The sequence below is a fragment of the Pteropus medius genome, unplaced genomic scaffold (genome assembly GCF_902729225.1).
Source record: "Pteropus medius unplaced genomic scaffold, Ma_sr-lr_union100, whole genome shotgun sequence".
In the NCBI taxonomy this organism is placed as follows: Eukaryota; Metazoa; Chordata; class Mammalia; order Chiroptera; family Pteropodidae; genus Pteropus; species Pteropus medius.
The window spans coordinates 638,930-660,097 of record NW_024350921.1 but is presented as its reverse complement, the minus strand read 5'-3'; the positions used below and the strand labels follow the sequence as shown (position 1 = coordinate 660,097).

At 42.5% G+C, this 21,168-nt stretch overlaps 1 protein-coding gene and 1 pseudogene across 1 annotated transcript in view; both read right to left on the bottom strand.

The window, feature by feature from the left end:
- Positions 1 to 3,946: 3,946 nt before the first annotated feature.
- LOC120584501 (uncharacterized) lies at positions 3,947 to 4,062 on the bottom strand (annotated as a pseudogene).
- Positions 4,063 to 8,972: 4,910 nt separating this feature from the next.
- MAP4K4 (mitogen-activated protein kinase kinase kinase kinase 4) overlaps positions 8,973 to 21,168 on the bottom strand; it is a 176,787-nt gene continuing 164,591 nt past the window's right edge. The window contains exons 27-32 of the mRNA XM_039840078.1: positions 20,022 to 20,156; positions 17,526 to 17,626; positions 15,876 to 16,025; positions 15,161 to 15,320; positions 14,142 to 14,281; positions 8,973 to 12,484 (exon numbers count right to left, since the gene is read on the bottom strand). Coding sequence (XP_039696012.1) covers positions 12,401 to 12,484; positions 14,142 to 14,281; positions 15,161 to 15,320; positions 15,876 to 16,025; positions 17,526 to 17,626; positions 20,022 to 20,156 — 770 coding nt within the window. The 3' untranslated portion in view covers positions 8,973 to 12,400. The remainder of the gene's footprint in view (positions 12,485 to 14,141; positions 14,282 to 15,160; positions 15,321 to 15,875; positions 16,026 to 17,525; positions 17,627 to 20,021; positions 20,157 to 21,168) is intronic.

The window sequence follows — 21,168 nt, the reverse complement described above, 5'->3', positions numbered from 1 at the left end:
TTGCTTTGAGCTAAAACTATAAAATTCTTATGAAAAAACATAAAGGTAAAGCTTCACAATGTTGAATTTGGTAACAGATTTTTAGATATGACAACAAAAGCAATAGCAACAGAAAAAAAATTAGATAATTTGGGCATCATCAAAATAAAAAATCTGTGGGCATTGAAAATGTGAAAAGATAACCTGCAGAAAAGGAGAAAATATTTGCAAGTCATCTAACTGAAAAAGATATATTATCTGGAATATATTATCCAGAATATGATATCCAGATATATTATTCTGAATATACTGTAGAGAACATATTTCATACACACACACACACACACACACACACACACACACACACACACACACACACACATATATGAAAAGAACTCTTAAAACTCAACAATAAAAAAACAAAAGCAATTAAAAAGTGGGCAAAGGACTTGAATGGACATTCTCCAAAGAAGGTATACAAATGGCCAAAAAGCATATGAAAAGATGCCCAACATCATTATTCATTGGGAAAATGCCATCAAAACCAGATTATAGTTACAAAATGCCACTTTCCACTGAAGGAATCCAGAGGTCCAGAGAACAAACAGAATGAGCCTAGAACTTGTAATACCAGAAATCAAAACTATCAAAGACCATGACAGCTATGTCTAAAACACCCAGGAGCCAACTTACAGAGACTCCACTGGCCATTTGAGTATCAATATCCCTGACTTTAAAAAAAAGTGTATCAACCAATTACAGTGTGTTAAACTAAGAGAGATACTAATTCAAACATACTGTTAAAAATCACTTATAAGACAATAAAGGAATTTGAATACTGGATGATATTTAAAGAAATAAAAAATGTTTGTTACTTTTTTGGGTATGATGATGGTTTGGTGGATTTGGAAATGGATACTGAAATACTTATGGATAAAAAGCAGAATGTCTGGGGACTGCTTCAAAATAATCCATGAACCAAGTGGGGTGGGAGACTGGATTAAAGAGACAGTTATAAATGGTTAATAGTTGAAGCAGGGTGACAAATACATAGGGGTCCATTCCTTTTATCATTTATATATATTAAAATTTTTTCATAATAAAATTTTCTTAAGTGTTAAGGCTTGGCTTATTATTTATTTATATATTACATAGATTGAATTTACTCCACAACATTCAGGGCAAGAAATGGCACATTATTATTTAAAAATCAGATCCAATCCTCTCCATACCACCACTGGCTAAAAGTCAAGAAGTTTTCAAGTGTTTTCTCTGTAGACTTGTGCCAGAATTGTCGGAGCTTTTGTGTCATCTGAAAACAGGAGATAAGTCTCAAGTCTGCCCATGGAGCCATGGGGTGGCCAACCTGCGGAGCCACTTGGGGATCTCTGGCTCTGCCTTCTGTGACCTCGGCTTTTCATGTTTATTTCCCATGACATGTCACCTCTTTGTAGGTCGTGTCACCTGGTGGGAGTCACCTGGTGAGAGCCAAACGAGTCTCCACTTAGAATCCCCTTCAAAACCCTTCCCTTCCCCAGCTTCACCTCTCACCTTGGCTGCCTCCTGTATTATTCTGCTCGGGCTGCCATATGCAAAGGCCACAGACTGAGTGACTTCAATAACAGAAACTGATTTTCTCATAGTTCTGGAGGCTAGAAGTCCACAATCAAGGTATTGACAGATTGGGTCATTCCTGAGACCTCTCCCCTCAGCTTGCAGATGGCCACCTTCTCCTAGTGTCCTCACACGGCCTTTCCTCTCTCTATGGGCACTCTTGGTGTCTCTTCCTCTTATAAGGACACCAGCCCTATTGGATTAGGGCCTCACGCTCCTCTAAAAAGGTCATATCTCCAAATATAGTCACACTTGGGCTTAGGAGTTCAACATATGAATTTGAAGGGACACAGTTCAGTCCCTAATGAACCCCTCTTATCCCCTGCCCCAAACTTCCCCAGGAGGCCTGGGCTCTTACACAGAAGTCGTGGCGGGAGATTTGTCTTCCTGCTGCCCAGCCGGGCTGCCTTGCCATGAGAACAATACAAACCTTTCTAGTATCTCCCACAACTGCAAGAGCAAAGCATATATCCCATCAATAGATGTCCATCTACAAAATAAACCACAGGGATGACAATGGACTCAGGTGTCAGCCTCCAATTCCTTCTCATGAAGGAACTTTCTAATGAGGCTTAAGAAGTATGGGCAAGTGACAGCCTCTGGGAGTTCTCTGCGCTTCTATCTGATCTTGGAATTTGGCTCAAATTCCTGTGCTAACCTTATATATTCTTCAATGACCTTAATTTTCATATTTTGACCAACAATTTCTATAGAGCAGTGGCGCCCAAACCAGCAGCATCAGCATCACCTGAACTTTTGTGAGAAAAGCAAGTTCTCTGGCCCCACACAGACCTCGCATCAGAAGCTTGAGGGACCAAGCCTAGCACTCTGGATGACCCAATGCAAGCTCAAGGTTTGGAGCTGCTACTTGGGATGACCTACGTGTCCACACGTGGAAGGGTTCCTCTCACTCTCCCCCGAGCCCGTGCTATGCTGTCCTGTGCCTCAGGGTCCTCCATGCATGGAGGGGAGTCTGCCATGTCTTATTAATTCCTTATAACAAACTTGCTTTGGGAATCTGAGCTACAATTAGACCCTCTTCCTTCACGCTTCACAATAATCTCAGCATGTAACACAGGTGCTTATTCAAATTATGGTGCTTGATAAATATGTATTGAATGAGTAAACCATGCAGTGCATAAAACTATAAAACACTTGTTTTGATGCAGATGCTTCGCATTCAGTTTTATGTAGGTAAAAATTCTGCTCTCCAATGGCTGAACTTGATTATCTGTTGTTGGTGAACATCATCTAAGTTTGGTCCTATGTGATAAGGCCTTACTTCTGGCAGGTTCCAGGATGAGCACTCTCTCATGTGACATCCAATTCACACCATGATGGCTTCAACACAAACAAACAAACATGGTAGAAATACCTGCATCTACTTCTTTAGAAGGGTCTCCAAGCATGAAGTGCATAAAATTAAAAAGGAGATTATGACTTGGACTCTTAGAAGACACTTAGGTGTCCTGGATTTCTGTGACAGCGCAGAGAAATTCAAGAGGAGAAACTCAAAATCTTGCCCGTGACGAGGTCATGTATGAATATGTCATTGAGTGCACCACGTTAGAGAGTCACCATCACGTGTCCCAGTTTCTACCGCACGGGCCCATTCTTTTACAGATCACATAGTGGCAGGACCCACACCTGGACATAAAGGTAGGATGGGTTTTCCCTGCAACTGTGAGAAACCCAGCAGGATGAGGCCTGCTCCTAACCAGCATGCTGCCCAGTCCCAACAGGGTATCTGTCTGAAATGCCGACCTCCCTCAGGAAAAGCAGCCATCCAGCTGTACTTATGACCTCTTGGGGGCATGAGAAAAATCTCAGCAACCTCCCTCTTCCTGGAGACCTCGAGGAAACAAAGGAAACCCCCAGGCAGGGAGATGTGTGACATTACAGCCCCATCTGTCTCCCTGGGCAGGACAAGGCTGTACGCATCAGGCAGCGCCAGACTGGCCCCTCGATTATTTGCGAGTTATGTGGCATGCTAATCTTTGACTCTCTCACATTTGTTTTAATAAAACCAGGGAAGGAAGAGGTTGTAAATGAAAAAAAAAAAAAAATCCCTTTTCTAGAATCTAGATTTCTTAATGAAAACGTGAATGAATGAAATAGATCAGATTCTCACCTCCCCACCTCCTTCACCACTTTAGGTAAATTCTAGTGGAAATTTGTCTTAAAAAAAATAGTTTTAAAAATTAAAAAAAAAAATCATAACGACATGCATTGACATGTAGAAAAAAACAGAATTTGGAGATTAACAGACCACATCCTAATCCTCGCTGCTCCATTCATACCCTCTAGGATGACCCACGGCAGGTTATTAAAATTTTATTTTTATTATTATTTATGCCTACAGCACCTGGTCCTCCTAGGTGGTCTCCCATCCAAGTACTAACCAGGACCGATCCTGCTTAGCTTCTGAGATCAGACATCGGGCTTGTTCAGGGTGGCATGGCTGTAGATCATTGACTGTGGCTCCACTGGGGCATGAACCCAGAACCTTCTGCATGTACAAAGCAGATGTGCTAACTGCTACACTATGGAACCACATCCAGGTTACTAAAATTTTAGAAGCTTCAGTATCTTCAGTAAAATGTAGCAGCAATATTTACTGCAGAAGATTCCAGAGGAGATGCACTGTGATAAGGTATGTGAAGCCTGTAGCACTGTCCAAAGTGATAGCCACAAGCCATGTGTGGCTATCGAGAACTTAAAACGTGGCTCATCAGAATGCAGATGTACTGTGTGAAATACACACCAGATTTCAGTCTTAGAAGGAAAAAAAACATAAACCATCCTATTAAAGTACTGATTACATGTTGAAATTATATTTTGGAATATACTGACTTAAATAAAATGTTTAAAAATTTTAATGTTGCACAGTCGAATCTACATTTAATACTGAGACAACAAAATGATAACATATTAACAGGTTAACTTAATTTTGTGCTCATCTTAAAAGTTTCTCCTGCTACTCATGAGTCATTAAAAAGTGTCCCCAAATTGTTGACTTCATACACTTTTTAGGTTCTTTTTTGCAAGGTTAACTGTTTAAAAATTGCAATCATATACCTGTTGGCATCAGAATTATCTCCACATGAGGGAACTAAAAAAGAAAAATAAATTTGATACAGACACCAACAGCTGTTATCCACAAGTCCCAATGGTAAAGCAGTATTGGTTCTCATTGTTACAAATTTGAACTTAAAATCCACACCAATACCTCTTTTGTCTGCTTTATGGATTGACATTCCACTGTTTAAATGAGGTTGGAAATCTGAGACAGGATAGGATCAGGGGACGTGCAATCATTTCTCCTTTGCAACCCGGAGGGCTGACTAAATGGGAAAAGCTCTCCAAGACCAAACGGAACCACTTTGCTTGGTCTCAGGCCCATTAGGGCCTGTCCATTTCCTGTGGTGGGAGAGTCAGCAGGATTCCTAGCTGCCGGGTTCACCAAGGAGCCAGTCACATTACTGGCAAAAAGGAACCAAATGTATCCTGGAGAAAGTTCCCCCTCTGTGCCATTGCCTGTCCCATTGCTGCTGCAGAGGAACCCTTCATTCAGATTATTGCCTAAATACCTATTTGCTCAAAAATCCATCTGTGCTAACAAGGAATTCCAGCGCCATTTTGTACATGGGTTCAAAAATGTCCTCAAACGACGCTTGGACTGTTTACCAGCCATGTATAGACCTAGTCCCATCACACCTCAAGAGACCTTCTCCACATCCCAGCAAAGGTAACCTCAAGGGCATGGTGCTGGCCAGCCAGCCAGGTCACCCGTTTCCTCCTCCAGGACAATTAGGACTGTACCCTTCATGCTGGAGGCAGACTCTGTCTCTGTGGATTCAACCCACTTTCCCTGTATCTAGCACTCAGCACCTTGCAGGATAATACCTCCTGCATTTGCTCTCCCTCCAGACACATTTAGCTAACAAGGGCACCAAGTTTGTTCCTACAGGCTGAGAGGGTATGTATAAAAGCCCTTAGACAGGGCTGGTGTCAGCATGCACACCACACCAAGTATTTGCGACTCCGTGACTGTTAATAACCCCAATTTAGGATGGATTAGTTGAATGTTCTCTAGAACTTTACACAATTTGAATTGTTTTTATTGCCTTTTCTTTAAACCAATCTTATGGGAACTAGTTTGGAGCCCTCTCTGGCCAGGTCCCTAGCCTGTGCCGAGGGGGCCATTGGTCTGGACCCTGCAAATGTATCCAGCCAAGTGTGACCTAACCAGATGGGGGTGTCACCTCTCTCTTCTGTTTTATCCACCGTCCAAACTCGCACCAGCTGTTTTGGCAGCCACACGGCTGTTTTAGCTAAAAAGTGTCAATCTCTTTCTAGGCACCATTACTAAAGGCTCTGCTTTCACAACCATTTTCAAAGTTGTCCCTTTAGATGACCCCCCTGCATTTCCGCAAAGGAGCACCGTACCTTAAGACTGCTCAGCACACAGTGGTTGCTCAACTCGTGAGATTGACCAAAATGTCACCGAGTTCCCAGAAGTTTACTAGCGTCTACACTTACTCAATGATGTATCCTACAAGAGAAGGTTGAGGTACAATTAGGTGGCCTTCCAGGAGGCAGCACTGAAGAAATATCCACAGTGCCAGTAAGATACACAGAGGTGCTAACAGGACAAGGTGCTTTCAAAACCTAATGGTTCTATGTATTTATTTGCCTGGTCTGGCTCAGCAGAACCAGCTTTTATGCCCCTTCCTAGGGTTGAGCACACTTAAATTAGAGCAGCGAGCTGAGTACCCTGATGCAGGCCTTGGACATCAGTGAGAATGCCCACCAACTCCCAAGGGCTGGAGGCCTGCTCCCTGTGGGCGAGCAGGATCTGTGTCTGCAGACACAGCCAGTGTGCTTCCAGAACAGTCCCCATTCCAAAACTTGATCACCCTGCATATGACCTGTGATGAGCCTGAGGTTCAACATCAGTATCTCATGGGAGGAGGGGTTGCTGGGTTTCTAAGAGCTCAAACTAAAAAACACATCTCAGCAGGGCTCCATTTCCCAGAGTGCTTAGATCACAGTGAAAGGTTAACTGGGCAGCTTTCATTTGAGGCTGGGACCTAGTTGGCTGTCACTGAGGTCAGGGGTTAGTCCTAAAGCTGAAGGAAGGCACTAGTGACAATGGTTAAGAACCAAGGAAGCCAATAAAAAGAAACTATTGATCCCCACTACAGCATGGATGAATCTCAAAGCATTCTGATACATCTATGTAAATCACCACAGCCAGTCACAAAGGATACACGTTGTATGATTCTATTAATACGCAACATCCAAAGTGGCAAATCGATATGCAGAGAAAGCAGATGAGTGGTTGCCCAAAGCTTAGCAGGATGGAGAAGTGGAAAGATGAAGAGATAATGACGAAGAGGTGGGAGGTGTCTTCTTGGGGTAATGAAAATGTTTACAAATGTGGTAGCAATGTTTACACAGCCCTGAATAAACTAAAAGGCACTAAACTGTGTCTATAAATGGGTTACTTTATGGTATATGGATTATATCTCAATAAACTTGTTTAAAAAAAAAAGAATTGAGGAAGTATTTGGTACCATTTATCATGACAAAGTTGTTTTAATATTGGTTCCTAATGTTTGTAGTTAGGTCCAACTTCCAAAACATTTAAGGGACACAATTGCCTTGCTTCCGCTCTATCCACATCCCACCGCAGAACTTACGGAGGGCATGCTGCCAGAATTCGATGGCGTAGACCAAACTAAAAATAAGAATTTTCTATCATTTCGAGCTGGACCATCAAGTTCAAACGTCCTACAACCCAGCAAACTAGGAGACATTACATAGGGATTAGGGGTCCTGCACTATGACTGACAGCAAGCTGGGCTGCAGCCACAAGGGCTGCTGAGGACCAGGGCCTGTGGGGAACAGTGCTCTTGAGCCGAGCTCCACATCCCTGCCCCCTGGGGGCCTGGCTGCACCAGTGCACGCCCCACACTGCCCACGGAGGGCTGGCTTTCCCTTGGATTAACATCAGGCTTTGAGTTTCATGCTACTTCAGCAAACCGCCAGGAACTTCCGAGTGCGCCTGCTCGCTGCCAGCTACGTCAGGTGGTTCCTAAGAACAGTTAAGATTTACTACATGGATAAATCTGAGAACTGATCTCAGCACAGGCTCTGTATTCAGACAGAAGCAAATAGTGAACAAAGCAATACCGTGTGCAGACATGAGGGAATGGGGCTGAAAGCACAGGGAAGTCAGGCGAGGCAGAGTGGCAGCTTCATATTTTGAAACATGGATATAACATGATTCACCTAAAGATGAAGGTAGAGGTAGACCAGGTATGAGAACCTCATATTTGAACACACGTTACTTCTCCATAAAAAAATATAGTAATTACTTTTCCTAACATTTAATTCCAATGTTTAACTGTTTTACTTCATAAAATATAGCTTCTACTTCTACAGCAAAGCATGGGCAATGTTTTTATTTTTATAAGTTGTACATGCAGAGAAAGCAATTTCACTGCACTCTTGAATGTGACGCCAAAGCAGAGCTGGCAACAGTCACCGGGCTGGCTCGGGGGCTCTGCGGAAGTGAACTCTCGACCAGTGAAGGCGCTGGAACAGGGGCACTGGCCGGCGGCCCTGGACAATGAGCGCTCCGCCAGGTCTTTGCTCCCAACCACTCACAAGCTGCAACACACATCCAGCAGAAAAAGAAAAACTGCACTCATTTGGTGATGTGGGTATTTACTGTTTTATTTTCACCTTAAGAGAAATGACAAGTTTCTAGTATGAAACACAAAGGAGCTAGTTGATCAACACAATTGATGAAAACAAAGCGTGGCCACCTCTCTGTAACCCCGGAGGCTGGGCAAGGGGCTGACTCTGACGATGCGGCCCGACCTGTCCACGGCCATCCCTCGTAGAAGACCTACGGGGCATCAATGGGGCACACCCCAGAAGCTCGGCCACACAGACCCGACACTGAAGGAGCTCCAATTAGACCTAAGTTAGTATTTATACGCCATTTTGAGAAAGGGGTACTTTCACTGTCCTATTAGGTACAGACATGATGCTATTACTTTTGACCCACCTCAGACTTGCAAAAATAAAATCGTATTTTTATCTTCAGCTTTTCTCCTTTTTGGCTGCAGGAACATGGTGATGGAAGCTCACCTCCAATTTCATTGAGATCTTTTAACAACTGTTCGCCACTTTCATACCCGTGCCTGGTGACCCCTTGGGCAATCACTGTCAAGGGAGATGGCAGGATATGGGAGCCACTGGAGCCAGGACTGGCCCTGGGGAAGGGGGTGTGCATAAAATATGGATCTTTATAAGAAGAAAACATTCTTAAGGATCAGGATATTTGAAACTCATGCCACAGAAAATAGGTGTCATTTTTACTTTATTCAAGGAAAAAAGAAGGGGGGGGGCAGGGTAGGAACAACAGTAATTTTCATAATACACAGAAGACAAGTTAGCACTGGGAAAAAAAAGGCCACGTACTTGCCACCAGTCTGCTTTGCAACTCTGTGATTAGTAAATTTAATGCAGTTTGTCGTTTGTATTGCTGTTCAGCAAATTTATAATTGGCAAATTAGGGATTAAGAATCATGGTAAGTGGACTACAACTAAGACGAAAACCTAAATAACCCATTAAAAAAGTCACTTAAAAGTAAACCATAAATATGTGATGCACATTAGTGTAACAAAACCATGTTTGTAAACATTTTCTCCAACATATCACGTGCATGAGAAAAAAGTAAAAACACTGCACTCAAAAGTTACTCTGATTTAAATACAGAAAGGCATTACTTATTAAAGCCTTGACTAAACCCAGAGACATATTTATGTTTTATTTTGAAGAGCACTGCTATGATAGTTTTCAGTGTTCCATATTTAATGGTGTCGTCGTAACACTGTTTTCTTTTGTAATTTTGCCATCTTGGCACTTCTGTGAAATCACTACCCTGTTAAAGGAAAATCATCCCTTCTCTGGAAGAATGAGATTTCAACAGCTTACCATCTTTTACGGAGAGACCTAATTGGGCACCTGCTTGAAGCCGTAGCAACACAATCTGGCTGACAAGGCGGCGAAGCCAAGGGAAGGACACCGCAGCCAAGGAAGGCACACACGAGGAGCCCACCCCTCAAGAACAGGCTGCTGTCTGAGGCCAGTAGGTTAGGCCCTCTGATGAACTCAATCCCCTTCAACTCAAAACACCAAGGGAGGGCCAGGTGGGTGCCTGGGGCTGTGTGAGCAGGACAGGCACAATTCCAACTTGAGCTCAGACCCCAGCACATCTGAAGCGGAATCTAGTTTTTGTCAAGTTCTAACCACTCAGTAATTCCAATGAAACACCATCTGTGTTCTCTGTGTGACGCCCCTTGAGTTATACACATTGCCCTTCAAGTCTACGGATAACCAAGACTGTAATACCTCATCCCTTCTTATTTCTTCCATATTGGAATCAGAAGGTTAGTATTCTTTCAAAGACACCTGCCCAACTTCCACCTCTCTAAAGCCACGGGAAGGACTAGAACAGACCCAGCCATCCAGTTTTCTCTCCTCTTGGCATGTACACGTGTTCACTGTTGGCACATTTCACTTGAAAAGCCAAAATGTACGCGGGAAATCGCCAGCAGTAATTTGATTCTGACTGAAGTCCTGTGGTGAAGGAATCTGGCTTATCTCAAAAGTCCTTTCCAAGGTGGGATTACCTGTTCGATCTTTGCCACGGTAACAACGGATTTGTTGAACAGAGCTAGTTCTTTCCACTTTGGACATCAGCACAACTCCAGAGTCACGCCGATGAACAGACCACTCCCCTCTCATCGTCCTCCCCAAAGAAAGGCTTTCTCAGCGCATCTTGCCTCCGTGGGTGTGTACAGCCAGCTGCTGTTCCTGCATTTGTTGAGTGCATATGGTTTTCACTAGGTTTTTGTAATAAAAGCCTTTGGCAAAAATGCTGAGCCCGGAGGAAGAGAATAAGCAGTCCAAATGGATGTCAAATGAGATGAGAATGCTGGGCAAAGCCTTGGCAAATAGATGAAAATGATTGTTTTATTTTGGGGAGGCAAGATCCCTCCCCCACCCCTTTTCACGTTATCAAAGAAGATTAACCACAAGGAGAATTAAGCCTATGGAACGCCAAGCTTCTGTTGGTGAACAAATTTAAAGTGGCCATCAGAACACTGCCCCCCTCGGAACCCCACAAGATGAGAGCAGGATGGCAGAACCGTGCCACTGAGCGTTGTTCCTTTACCACGAAGAGATGGATAACCTCAGAGGAGCTGAGTGACCATGGAGCCATGAAACAAATTATTACCCAAGACATTTATTACAAATGTCGTGAACATATTCATAAAGTAAAACTGGTTTAAAAACAGAGAGAACAAGAGAACAGGCAAAGCCAGGGCTTTGAGCTACACCTGAACACGGGGAGATGCCAGCTTACACATTCTTAAAATACTTTTAGTGCATTGCATTTTTAGAAAAGGGAACTACCCCGACCCCCACCCCTGCAGGGTTCCTGCAACACTGAACACTTTGTGTGGCTACTCTAACATGATCGCCTGTCTGCTACCAAACCCCGAACTGAGTGTGGCCCCTTGGGTCGGAGGTTACAGTCACCCACCAACCACTAATGGTGAATGTGGTGAAAATGAAACACCCTGCTCTCTACTCTGAGAAAGCAGACTGCATCGGTCAGCATGATACAGCCATGCGGCTATTCCCCATCTTCGGGGACAATTTCTCTTGTGTCTACTGAGACCTGTGACCAAAAAAAACCAGTCAATCTTTAATCTGATAGTTTTGGTATTAAGATTAAACATTAATGTTTTCCTCCCCAAACATAAACTAAACCACCTCTGAATGCATTAAAAACAATGAGGTAGGCAAAAAAAATAAATGTGGTTGAAAAAAAATTTTTTTCCTCTGCAAGTGCAGACTGTGGTAAAACTGTTGTCGCACTTCTAGGTTTAAACAAAAATTAAACCTTTAACTGAGGCAGCGCTAATACTGTCACACAACAAAGTTCTGGCCGTTACACAAATGCACGCATTTTCTTTTTCTTTTTCCTTGAAGAACCATCTGCACGTGATTTAGGCAAAACCTGGTACACAGAAAAATGACTGAGTTCTTGGCCGAGCTAAAGAAACAAAATCCAAAGAAACAAAATGGGACCCCCTGAACCAACCCACCCGCCTCCCAAGCCCTACCCACAAAAAAAGTTATCCTAGGAACTGTGTCTTTCACATTTTATAAATATTAACTTCTTAAACCTGCACCTTCTTCTTTGTCCACATATTGTCACATTACAAAAAAGAAATGTCAATTAAATACATTGTTAATGTTACTATATTAAATCTGCTCTTCGCTTCAGCAAACCACTCGTCAAGACCACTTTACACCTCCTCGTGCCCACTTCCGACAAACCGACGGCATGGTCACAGTCTGCACCTTCAGACACCCACACGACAGAGTCACTCAGAGACAGGGAATTCTGGAGCTGAGGAAAGGCGTTTGCTTTCTGGTCTGATGCTCGATCCCAAACATAGCACCTGATGGTAGAATCTGAACAGCACCAGCTGCATTGCAGCCTTGATTTATTTGTGAGTAAGGAAAAGAAAAGAATGGGGGTAAACTGGTAAGAGAGGAGCGGGAAGGAGGGGAGGAAAGAAGCCCACACGCGGGTCTGTGCGCACAGCTGTCCTGGGTGGCCCTGCTGCAGCGCCGAGCTCCAGTTGCAAGGAATTCCGAGTTCTCAGGACCTCGAAGGCTCTGGGGGCCGGAGATCTTCACCGCCGTCTTCTACCAGCTCAGAAGGGAAGTCCTGCCCAATGTCATGAAGTAAACCTGACTGCTGCCACCAGACCGAACAGAGGCAAAGAACACCTGCGAAGGCAAGAGAAAAGGAAGGTGTGCCGTGGGCGGGACAATGCGCCCTGAGGTTCTCAGGCAGGTCCCCCAGGGCCAGGAGCGCATGCCACACCTCCGCATTCGCATTCGGTAAGCTGAGGCTCTTTTCAAAAGAAAATCTCATTTACGAGGAATGATCGTCTGTAGCCAATGTTTGTAACAACTAACTCCTTGTACACTGCCATATTATAAGAACTCAAAAGAAAAAAAAGAAATGATGGTTCTAAAACTGGGCTACTTCTGTTACCTGCACTGTGGACGCCTTCTAAACAAAAGTGTGTTTATAAAATTCCATACGCAATGGGGAAGGCTCCTCAGCAACCTGATGTTTTCTCTTTTAAAAAATAAGGCTAAAATGTATTACTTATTTCACATGATTCTCTAGAGTAATTTAATTTTGTACCTTTTATTAGTAAACCTTAAGAGATATGACATCATGAATGATAAAATTACTTAAATACCTAAAGCTTGAAGAATATTACAGCTATGGCTACATTAAATATACTTAAGAGAATATACGTCAAAAAGCTGGTAAAATCCTGGATTAGGTCTGAGGTTATACGGATTTTCAAGATAAAAGATTTGGGAGAGATTATGTAGGAAACAAACGTCAACTCCATTAGAGCAAGTGACCTTTAGGACTGCAGGGGAAAGTGGGTCAGTGGTGACGTGGCTTTTGTGCTGAGCATGGCGGTGGGCAGGCAGGAGGACCAGCTGCCAAGGAGAGATCTACAGCCCTTTGCTGTCATGTCAAATTTTAAATTTAATCTGAGAAGTAAACCTGAAGCTTGGTTCCTGGATGTTTCCTGTATTTTAACATGAAGCAAGAAATGGGAATATAAGGGGAGCAGGCTGCCTCAAGCAGTTAGACATGCTTTTGTCCAAGTGGACAGGAGAAGAAAGTTGGGCGAAGATCAGCTCCTTTCCACGTCCTTCCTAAAGCAGGCCAGGATAGGCCATCTGTCTGTCTGCCTGCTCCACTCCAAGGCCAGTTTTGGGAGGGACTCCCTGGGAGTGAGTAGGACAAGAAGACCACAAGGACGTGGTCAGTTCAGAAAAACAACGGTTTTTATCCTGAGGCTTGAATACTCTAGGGTCTTGGCTGCAAGAGACACTGGTGATTCTGCATAAAATGATTTATGCAGAATCATTAGACATTTATGCAGAACCATTAGACATTTGACAGGCGAACTGGGAAGTTACCTCACTACTCAAAAGGCAGACAAACAAGTCTGCCTTTTTGATACAGGTCAAGGGAGAGGATCCTTCTACCCGAATCTGCATGGCTGGTTGCTTCTAATCATAAAAGAAGCCATCCATCTAGACTGTCAGCTTTAACCTTCCTTGTCCCTAAGCCAAACATGGTCTAGACAGGTCATCTAATGGGGTTTTAAAAAAAACCCCAATATATGATGATTTCTGCAGAGATAAATCTATCCCCTCATAGCAAAAAAATATATATACATATACCTCAAACCCCATAAACAGATCTAAAAAGTTACTACTAAAAAGCTCCTTGAATTATTTCAGAATCTATCAAAACCCCAGGAAAAAGCGTCACTAAACTCCATGGAAAATAAACCACTGCTAAAAGAGAGAAGCAACTAAAAAGAACCTATAAGGACATTGTTACCTTGTCATTGCGTTCACATAAGAATTTCAGTCTTTGAGCCCTTTTGTGCATAAACACACCATCCAGGTGACCAGTTTCCACAGACCGGATCTCTATGGCCTTTTCTCCCCAGCCCATCGTCTGATTGGATCGAATATATGCTTTTAGAAAAGGAAAAACACCTAATGTTAAAGACAAGGAAACAGCCACGGAAAGATGCTGCTCATGTCTGTCTGTCTGTCTGTCTGTCTGTCTCTCTCTCTCTCACACACAGACACACACAGACACACACACACACACACACACACACACGCACGCACGCACACTCAACTGTCTAGCATTTAAAGATTTTTTTTTTTAAGGAACTCTGCCTTTGTAGCCTTTTGGTGTAGCCTGGGAAGTGATAATTTGACTCAATGGTTGAATCCGTTAAGCTCCCTGAGGCCTGAGGCCTTTCGTACTTATTTGAGCAATGACCTACTGAGTTCAGAGTTTAGTGCTTCTCTTTTCATCTAACCAGTCATGAGGGACAACAGGAAAAAGAAATGACAGTAGACAGAGACAGTGGCTTAAGTATAATAAAACCAAAATAGTTTGGGAATATAAACTTAAAGTCATAAAAATTTCACATCTCCACCTTCCTTCCCACCGATCTTCCTATGTGGCCTGCAGGAGGCCAAGAGCCTGTGTTGCTAGTGCGGCTCTGCCACTCGCAAGCAGCAAGTCATGTACCTTCGCCTGTCTCCCTTTACTTTCCACAGTCAACGACCACATCTGTCCTGTTGTCCCTGGATGTCTTAAATGAAGGACCGGGATGACGAGAGTTTTTAAGAGTACTAAATAATTACTTGGATTTTGTTCTAAAATAGACTGTGACCAGTCCCATGTCTACAAGCTAACGTTCCACCATCTACTGCCAAGCACTCTGTGAAATGGCCAAAAGGTCTAAACAATATGCAAAACAGGGATGATAAAATCATACGGGTTTAGAGAAGGTCCCTCTTTCACAAACACTGCCTTGTGCTCGGCACGATGCGTACCTACAGATGTGGGCATCTCTCCCCACTGCAGGACCACGTCCTTGGTGATCCGCCCATAGGTGTTCACATAAACGCCCTCATCTTCGTAGCACACCAGAAGCTCCATTCCGTCTGTGTTGGGGAGGATGATGATTGCGTGGGGTTTGATGCTACACTGGATCTAGAGAAGAGGGACACAGTACAAGGAGCAGGATCGTGGTTATTTCTGTCCTCACAAAAGTGCTCAGTAAGACTGTCATGGCGAATGCACTGGTTCATATTTCTGATGATAAATACAGTGATGGGATGGCGTTTTGGAAAACCCACGCGACCTACATGCCAAAGTCGACCTTTTACAGGCCATATGCTCTACTGACACACATTTTTTGAGATCCCTGGGACATGTTTTGATTGTGGACTCTATTTAAGAAATTATGTTCCTCAAACCACCCCCAACCCAGGGGTGTTCTGACCTGCCAGCGACTGCCCCCACCCAGCCCATGTTAGTCAAAGCCAGGGCAAGGGAGCTTCCGGGGGCTTCACAGAGCCAGGAAAGACTACGTCCACCTGTCTCAGAGCATGGAGCTACTGAGAATGGGGCATCATTTAAATACTCACCCCCATACCAGGGGAAGTAAGGGATCCCTGCTTGTGTTAGTTCACTAAGCAGAGTAAAGAAAAAGTCAAAACAAAATGAAGCCAGTCAACCAACCATAGAGTGTGGGTTCTTTCTTACATGTGTTGGTAGATAAATGTCATAGACTGATCCTGAATCCACATCAACAGCGTGGAATCCAGCACAGGACCCATAGATCACTTTCAACCTCTGGCCTTCCTCAACGGTGAGATCCACCAGCAACGGCTTATGTACCAATTCTCCAAACGACTACAAACGGGTAACCAAGAGAGAAGCCGTGAGACGAAGCAAAACTTAACTTCTAACAGATCACAGTAGATAAGCGAGGCCTGGCTATTTAATTACTGAGCCCCCCTGGCAACAAACAAAAGCGAAATACTCTACAAAATAAGGCTTTAATTTACTATGCTTTTGTCTGTTAAGGAGCATCTAGAGATACTTCCCAAGAACACTATTCCCTCACTTACTGTTCTGTCGTTTTGGTGAGAAAAACACCCAAAGTGGCGTAATCAGGCCCTTCGGCACATACTGTTCAACTACTCAAACGCGGACAGTGGATGGGGGGCGATTGCTGTAAGGTCACATACTGAGAATTTTATCATGTGATCATCACAGTCACTGTCTGACTTCTATCTGACACTTTAGACTTCTACTTCCATTTTCCAACTAGAGTGATAGGTTGACAAAAAGCTGACATGTATGGGCCTAGATGGCCCTGGTTCTTCATAAATATCAATACCCACAGTTCACAAGCTAGATTTAAATAAGACATTAAAAGTGACTAGTACAGTGCCTGTAACATAAAGGATATTAAGAGCAGACCTCGGAATATCATTATAATTTTATAACTAATTGTTTCTCAGTCAATATATGTAGACTGACTTTTCTAAGCAAATATGGTAACCCCCTTTAGCCTGCTTTACTGGGAATCAGCAATAAGCAATCTACATGTGTAAACTTTCCAAATAACTGAAGCTTACCCTTAATAAATCAAAACTATTTTAAAAAATAAAGAGAATCATTTTAGATGAAAAATTCTCAATTTCTTGCCTTGCACTAAATAGTCTTAGGGTGCTATGCTTATGGTTCTGTGTCTAATATCAGGAATAATGTTATTAAGTTATTTATACCTAATGTCACAATACCATTTTAATTAAGAATTTCATAAATTTATCTATCACAAACTCTAAAGTTATAAAAAATAATAAAAATACTCACATAAAATAATTGATATTTTTCTACGACCTTTTCTTTAAACAAAAATGGTACATATTTTTAACTTTTCCTATTTACTATATAATACACATTCCTGTGTCATTAAGAATTTCTGTAATTTAATTTTAAATTAATACTCTATTGAATAGATATACCTTAAAGCTGTCTACTGGTGGACACTTTTTCATTAATGGTTTACATTTAAACCATATTTAAATGTTTATACACATACATGGCTTTAGGTAGAAGGTCACAGTCTGCCTTTCAAATGGGGGTGGTGTTATTTTGTCTCCCTTCATTCCCATGTTGGCGCATTGGTCAAGGCGTCTGCTGGACACTCAGCTCTCTCCCTCTCATACTGCAAGGGCTTAGGAAGCAGGTAGCTAGGCTGATTATACCGGGGATGGCCTCTCTTACGATAAAGCTACACACTCGACCAGTACTCAGCTTTTAAAGAGTCAATTTCAACTGTTCAGGGGTTTTGGTCACAGTGGCATGGCTCATGCTACTTCTAAGTGCACTTGACGTTGTTACCTTAAAGGCCATAAATTTGTGATATGGCTTGGGTGCCCACGCATAGACTTCCACAGAACTCTTCAAAGCAATGACCAGAAATTTGATTCTTTCATATTTTACTGAAAACAAATATGAAAAAAAAAAAAATGCAGGTCAGTATCAACATGGAACTCTTAAATTCTTTTGGGTCTTCTTCAAACTTTATAAATATGCCTTCTACTGATTCATCCATCCTAACGGGAGAAAATGCTGGGCGGGATCAAGCCTCACGTTCTCCTTTCCAAATTCTTTCCTGTATCACTCAAGTGTTCCCATAGTTCTTGATGTTGTGCTGGACTCAACCAACGCTCTGGTTACTACCAATGAGTACTTCCCCTAATATTCCCAATCTTCTTAGATGGCAAGGATTTAATAATCAAGGGTGATGCCAGGAACACTGCCCTCAGGTCTCAAGGGCTCAGTATCACCTTGTAAGGACAATGTTGGGATTAATCAGCCTGGAATCACAGCAGGGGGTCAAATCTTCCATGTGGCTTTTCCCGAGTCCTGCCCAGAGCTTACAGACCGAGGAACACAAAAGGCTGTACCAAACACTCAACTGACTGAGTTTCAATTCTGTCTACTTCTGTGTATAAGACCAAGTGTCACCTCAAACCTCCTCCTTATCTACAGAGGTAGTAACTGCCAGGGCTCTACCCAGAGTGCCGCATCTAAAGGACAGCGGTAAAGGAAGTTGTTCTCCAACTATACGTATGTCCTACTCTGCACGCTGCCTCCGCTCTTTTACAGCCAGACAACTCTGCTTCAAAATGGACAACCTAAGGAGCCCTGAGCACACCTAACTGGCCTGGCACGGACCCACCAGCTCCTCTGTAAGTCACCTAAGACTGCACTGCCATTTGACTCTTCCTCTGCAAGCGAGGGGTGCTCGTTAGCTTGACACCTCTCCACATATTGTCACTATTCAGTTCAGATAGGTCATCAACATCAGTATTAAGTCACAAAAGATTATAAGAGGTTGTCCAAAGCAGTGCTGTTTAACAGAATTTTCTGTGATAATGGAAAGGTTTTTTATCGGTGCTGTTAATATGACGGCCACGGTTTACATATGCCTTTTGGGCACTTGGAAGGTACTAGTGCCACAGAGGAACTAAATTCTAAAGTTTATCTCATGTTAATTAATTTAAAAGTAAATTTAAATGAATGATATTACACACTCTTATCTCCAGAAAATTCTTGTGATTCTCTTCTCTATAAGAATGACGGGCCTGAGGACTGCTGTTTTGTTTTGATGAAAAGCCCATTTCCATTTAACGCATCTGCCCCAGCTCCCCCTATAGGGAGATTTGTGAACACTGCAGCTGTTAAGAGCTGTTTCTCTGAATTTAGCCTTAGGTGATTTTAGTTCTACGATTTAGTCACACCTCAACAAATAACAGTATTTCATATAAACACAACACAGAAAATCCTAATGCCATAATCTATACCAAAGGAGACAGCAGTACTTTCGAATGCACTTGGAATTGTCTCAGGGCTGGGGTGGCTCCTGCAATTATTTTTAACCAATGAACTGAGGGCTGTGGACAGACTACATAAACAAGAAGACAATGTCAAGAGCTGTGAGATCCCTGGGAGCGAAGAAACTGACTACAGTATTTTTTTTCACAAATAGAAAAAAAAAAAACCAAAAAACAAAAAACCTGTAGGCAGAAATCCACACTCAGTAGGCCCCTTATGCCAGTAAGTCTTAGGTATACATAGGCCATTTGTTGATCTTCTCAACATTTCAAATGATGCATTGGAATGTGCCATCTCTCCCATAAAACTTGAATTTGACTAAGCTCCATTATTTCCCCCTTTATTTTCAACATTAGTACCGTTTTTTTAATTTTTTTTAATACACAAGAAAAACTTGTTTTGGTTTTGTTCATGAGAACCACGGCATGTGTACCAAAACAAACAACAAATGAACAAACAAACAAACAACACCTTTTCCATCAAAGACTGACTGGCCAGCCAGATTCATTTACTAGTAAAGAGCAATGTAGTTTTACACAGAGCACTGAGTTCAACACGGCAAGTCATAGCTCTTCGGGCAAAACTTAAACATTCTATCAGCAACTGCCACGGACCCATAGTCTTCTAAATGGAGAGTAAGCCTGGAACACAAAGGAGGAGTCCAAACTGTACGGCTTTCCTTGGCAAAGCTTCCTTAAAGAGGTTCATCCCGAAGCACATCTTACAGAGAAGAATGTGGACTGTCAAGGTCAAACGGTAAACAGTCTCACAAGTCGAACCGTGCGGATGAGACAGGGGGCCGCGTGAGCATGGGGAATGAACTGCGCTGTGCTTAAGGGGCACCCGAATCTAGACGAGATCTCAGGATCAGAAGATGCCTTAGAAACACAATAGCATAAAAAGGCTACATGCTTCAGAAACAAGTTTATTATTAGAAGCTGCAAAGAATCAAATGCTAATTAAATGGTGGAAAAACACCAGCCTCCTGGAACTCACCAACTTTATAGTGCACGCATCCTTCCAAATCCCCGACGGTTGTCCACCCTTGCTTCTTCTCGACCTCTGGGTCGTTGTGAAGGATTTTATTTCTTAACCAGGACAAATAGTAGACACGTAACTTATCCTTTTTGCCTAGAAGAACACAAATATAAGTATTTTACATACATATTCAAAAATAAATATCAATAACAATACTAACCACAAGAAACATCAATAAACAATAAATATCGCCCCCTAAGAGAACCATTCTGTACCAGTTTTTCTAGAAACTCAAGTCAAGCTATTCAGATAGACTTTCAAAACCCCAGATTTATCACTAGGAATAGCCTGAGTTAGAAGATTTTAAAAGAATAAAGAACTCACCCTTCTGTAGACAAAAAGTATCAATACACCACTAATCTTTCACATGTACTAAGTCATCTGATTTTCAAAACCCTCCAGCGTAGCTAATTATTTCTCATTTGACAGCACAAAAGGGTAAAGAAATCACCCAATGCAGGGACTTGAATCCAACAAAAGGCAAGCCATAAATTGGAGATGTGTACAACTTACATAGCTGACAAAGGATTCACATCCAGAATATGTAAAGAACTCTCACCAACCAATTAGAACAGGGATAACCCAAGAGAAAAACTGGGCAAGCAACTAGAACAGGCCAAGGAAGTTATCTCACAGGTATGTAAAAGGGTACTTGCTCTCATAGTCAATAGTGAATACATATTAAAACCATACTGAAATATAATTACACACTGAGATATAATTTCACACTTATTAGTGTCCACAATTTAAAAGAGCGACAATACTGAGAATAGGAAAGGTATGGAGTAACTAGAAATTTCAAAAACTAGTGATGAAAACTGTTAGAATCACTTTGAAAAGCTTGGCATTATCTATTCAAGCAGGATACACGTGTACTCTGCTATAATCAAGCGATTTCTCTCCTAATATAAATGTGTGTGTGAGCCCCCAAATACAGGAACAGGAATGCAGACAGCAGCATTGTTCCTAACAGCCCACACAACAGGAAACAACACGAGTATCTATCAATAGTAAGATGAGTGAATAAACTGAGGTGTAGTCATACACAGGAATAGAGAGGGACAAACTATAAGTATAATAAAAAGTGAAATAAAATGTTAGCAAG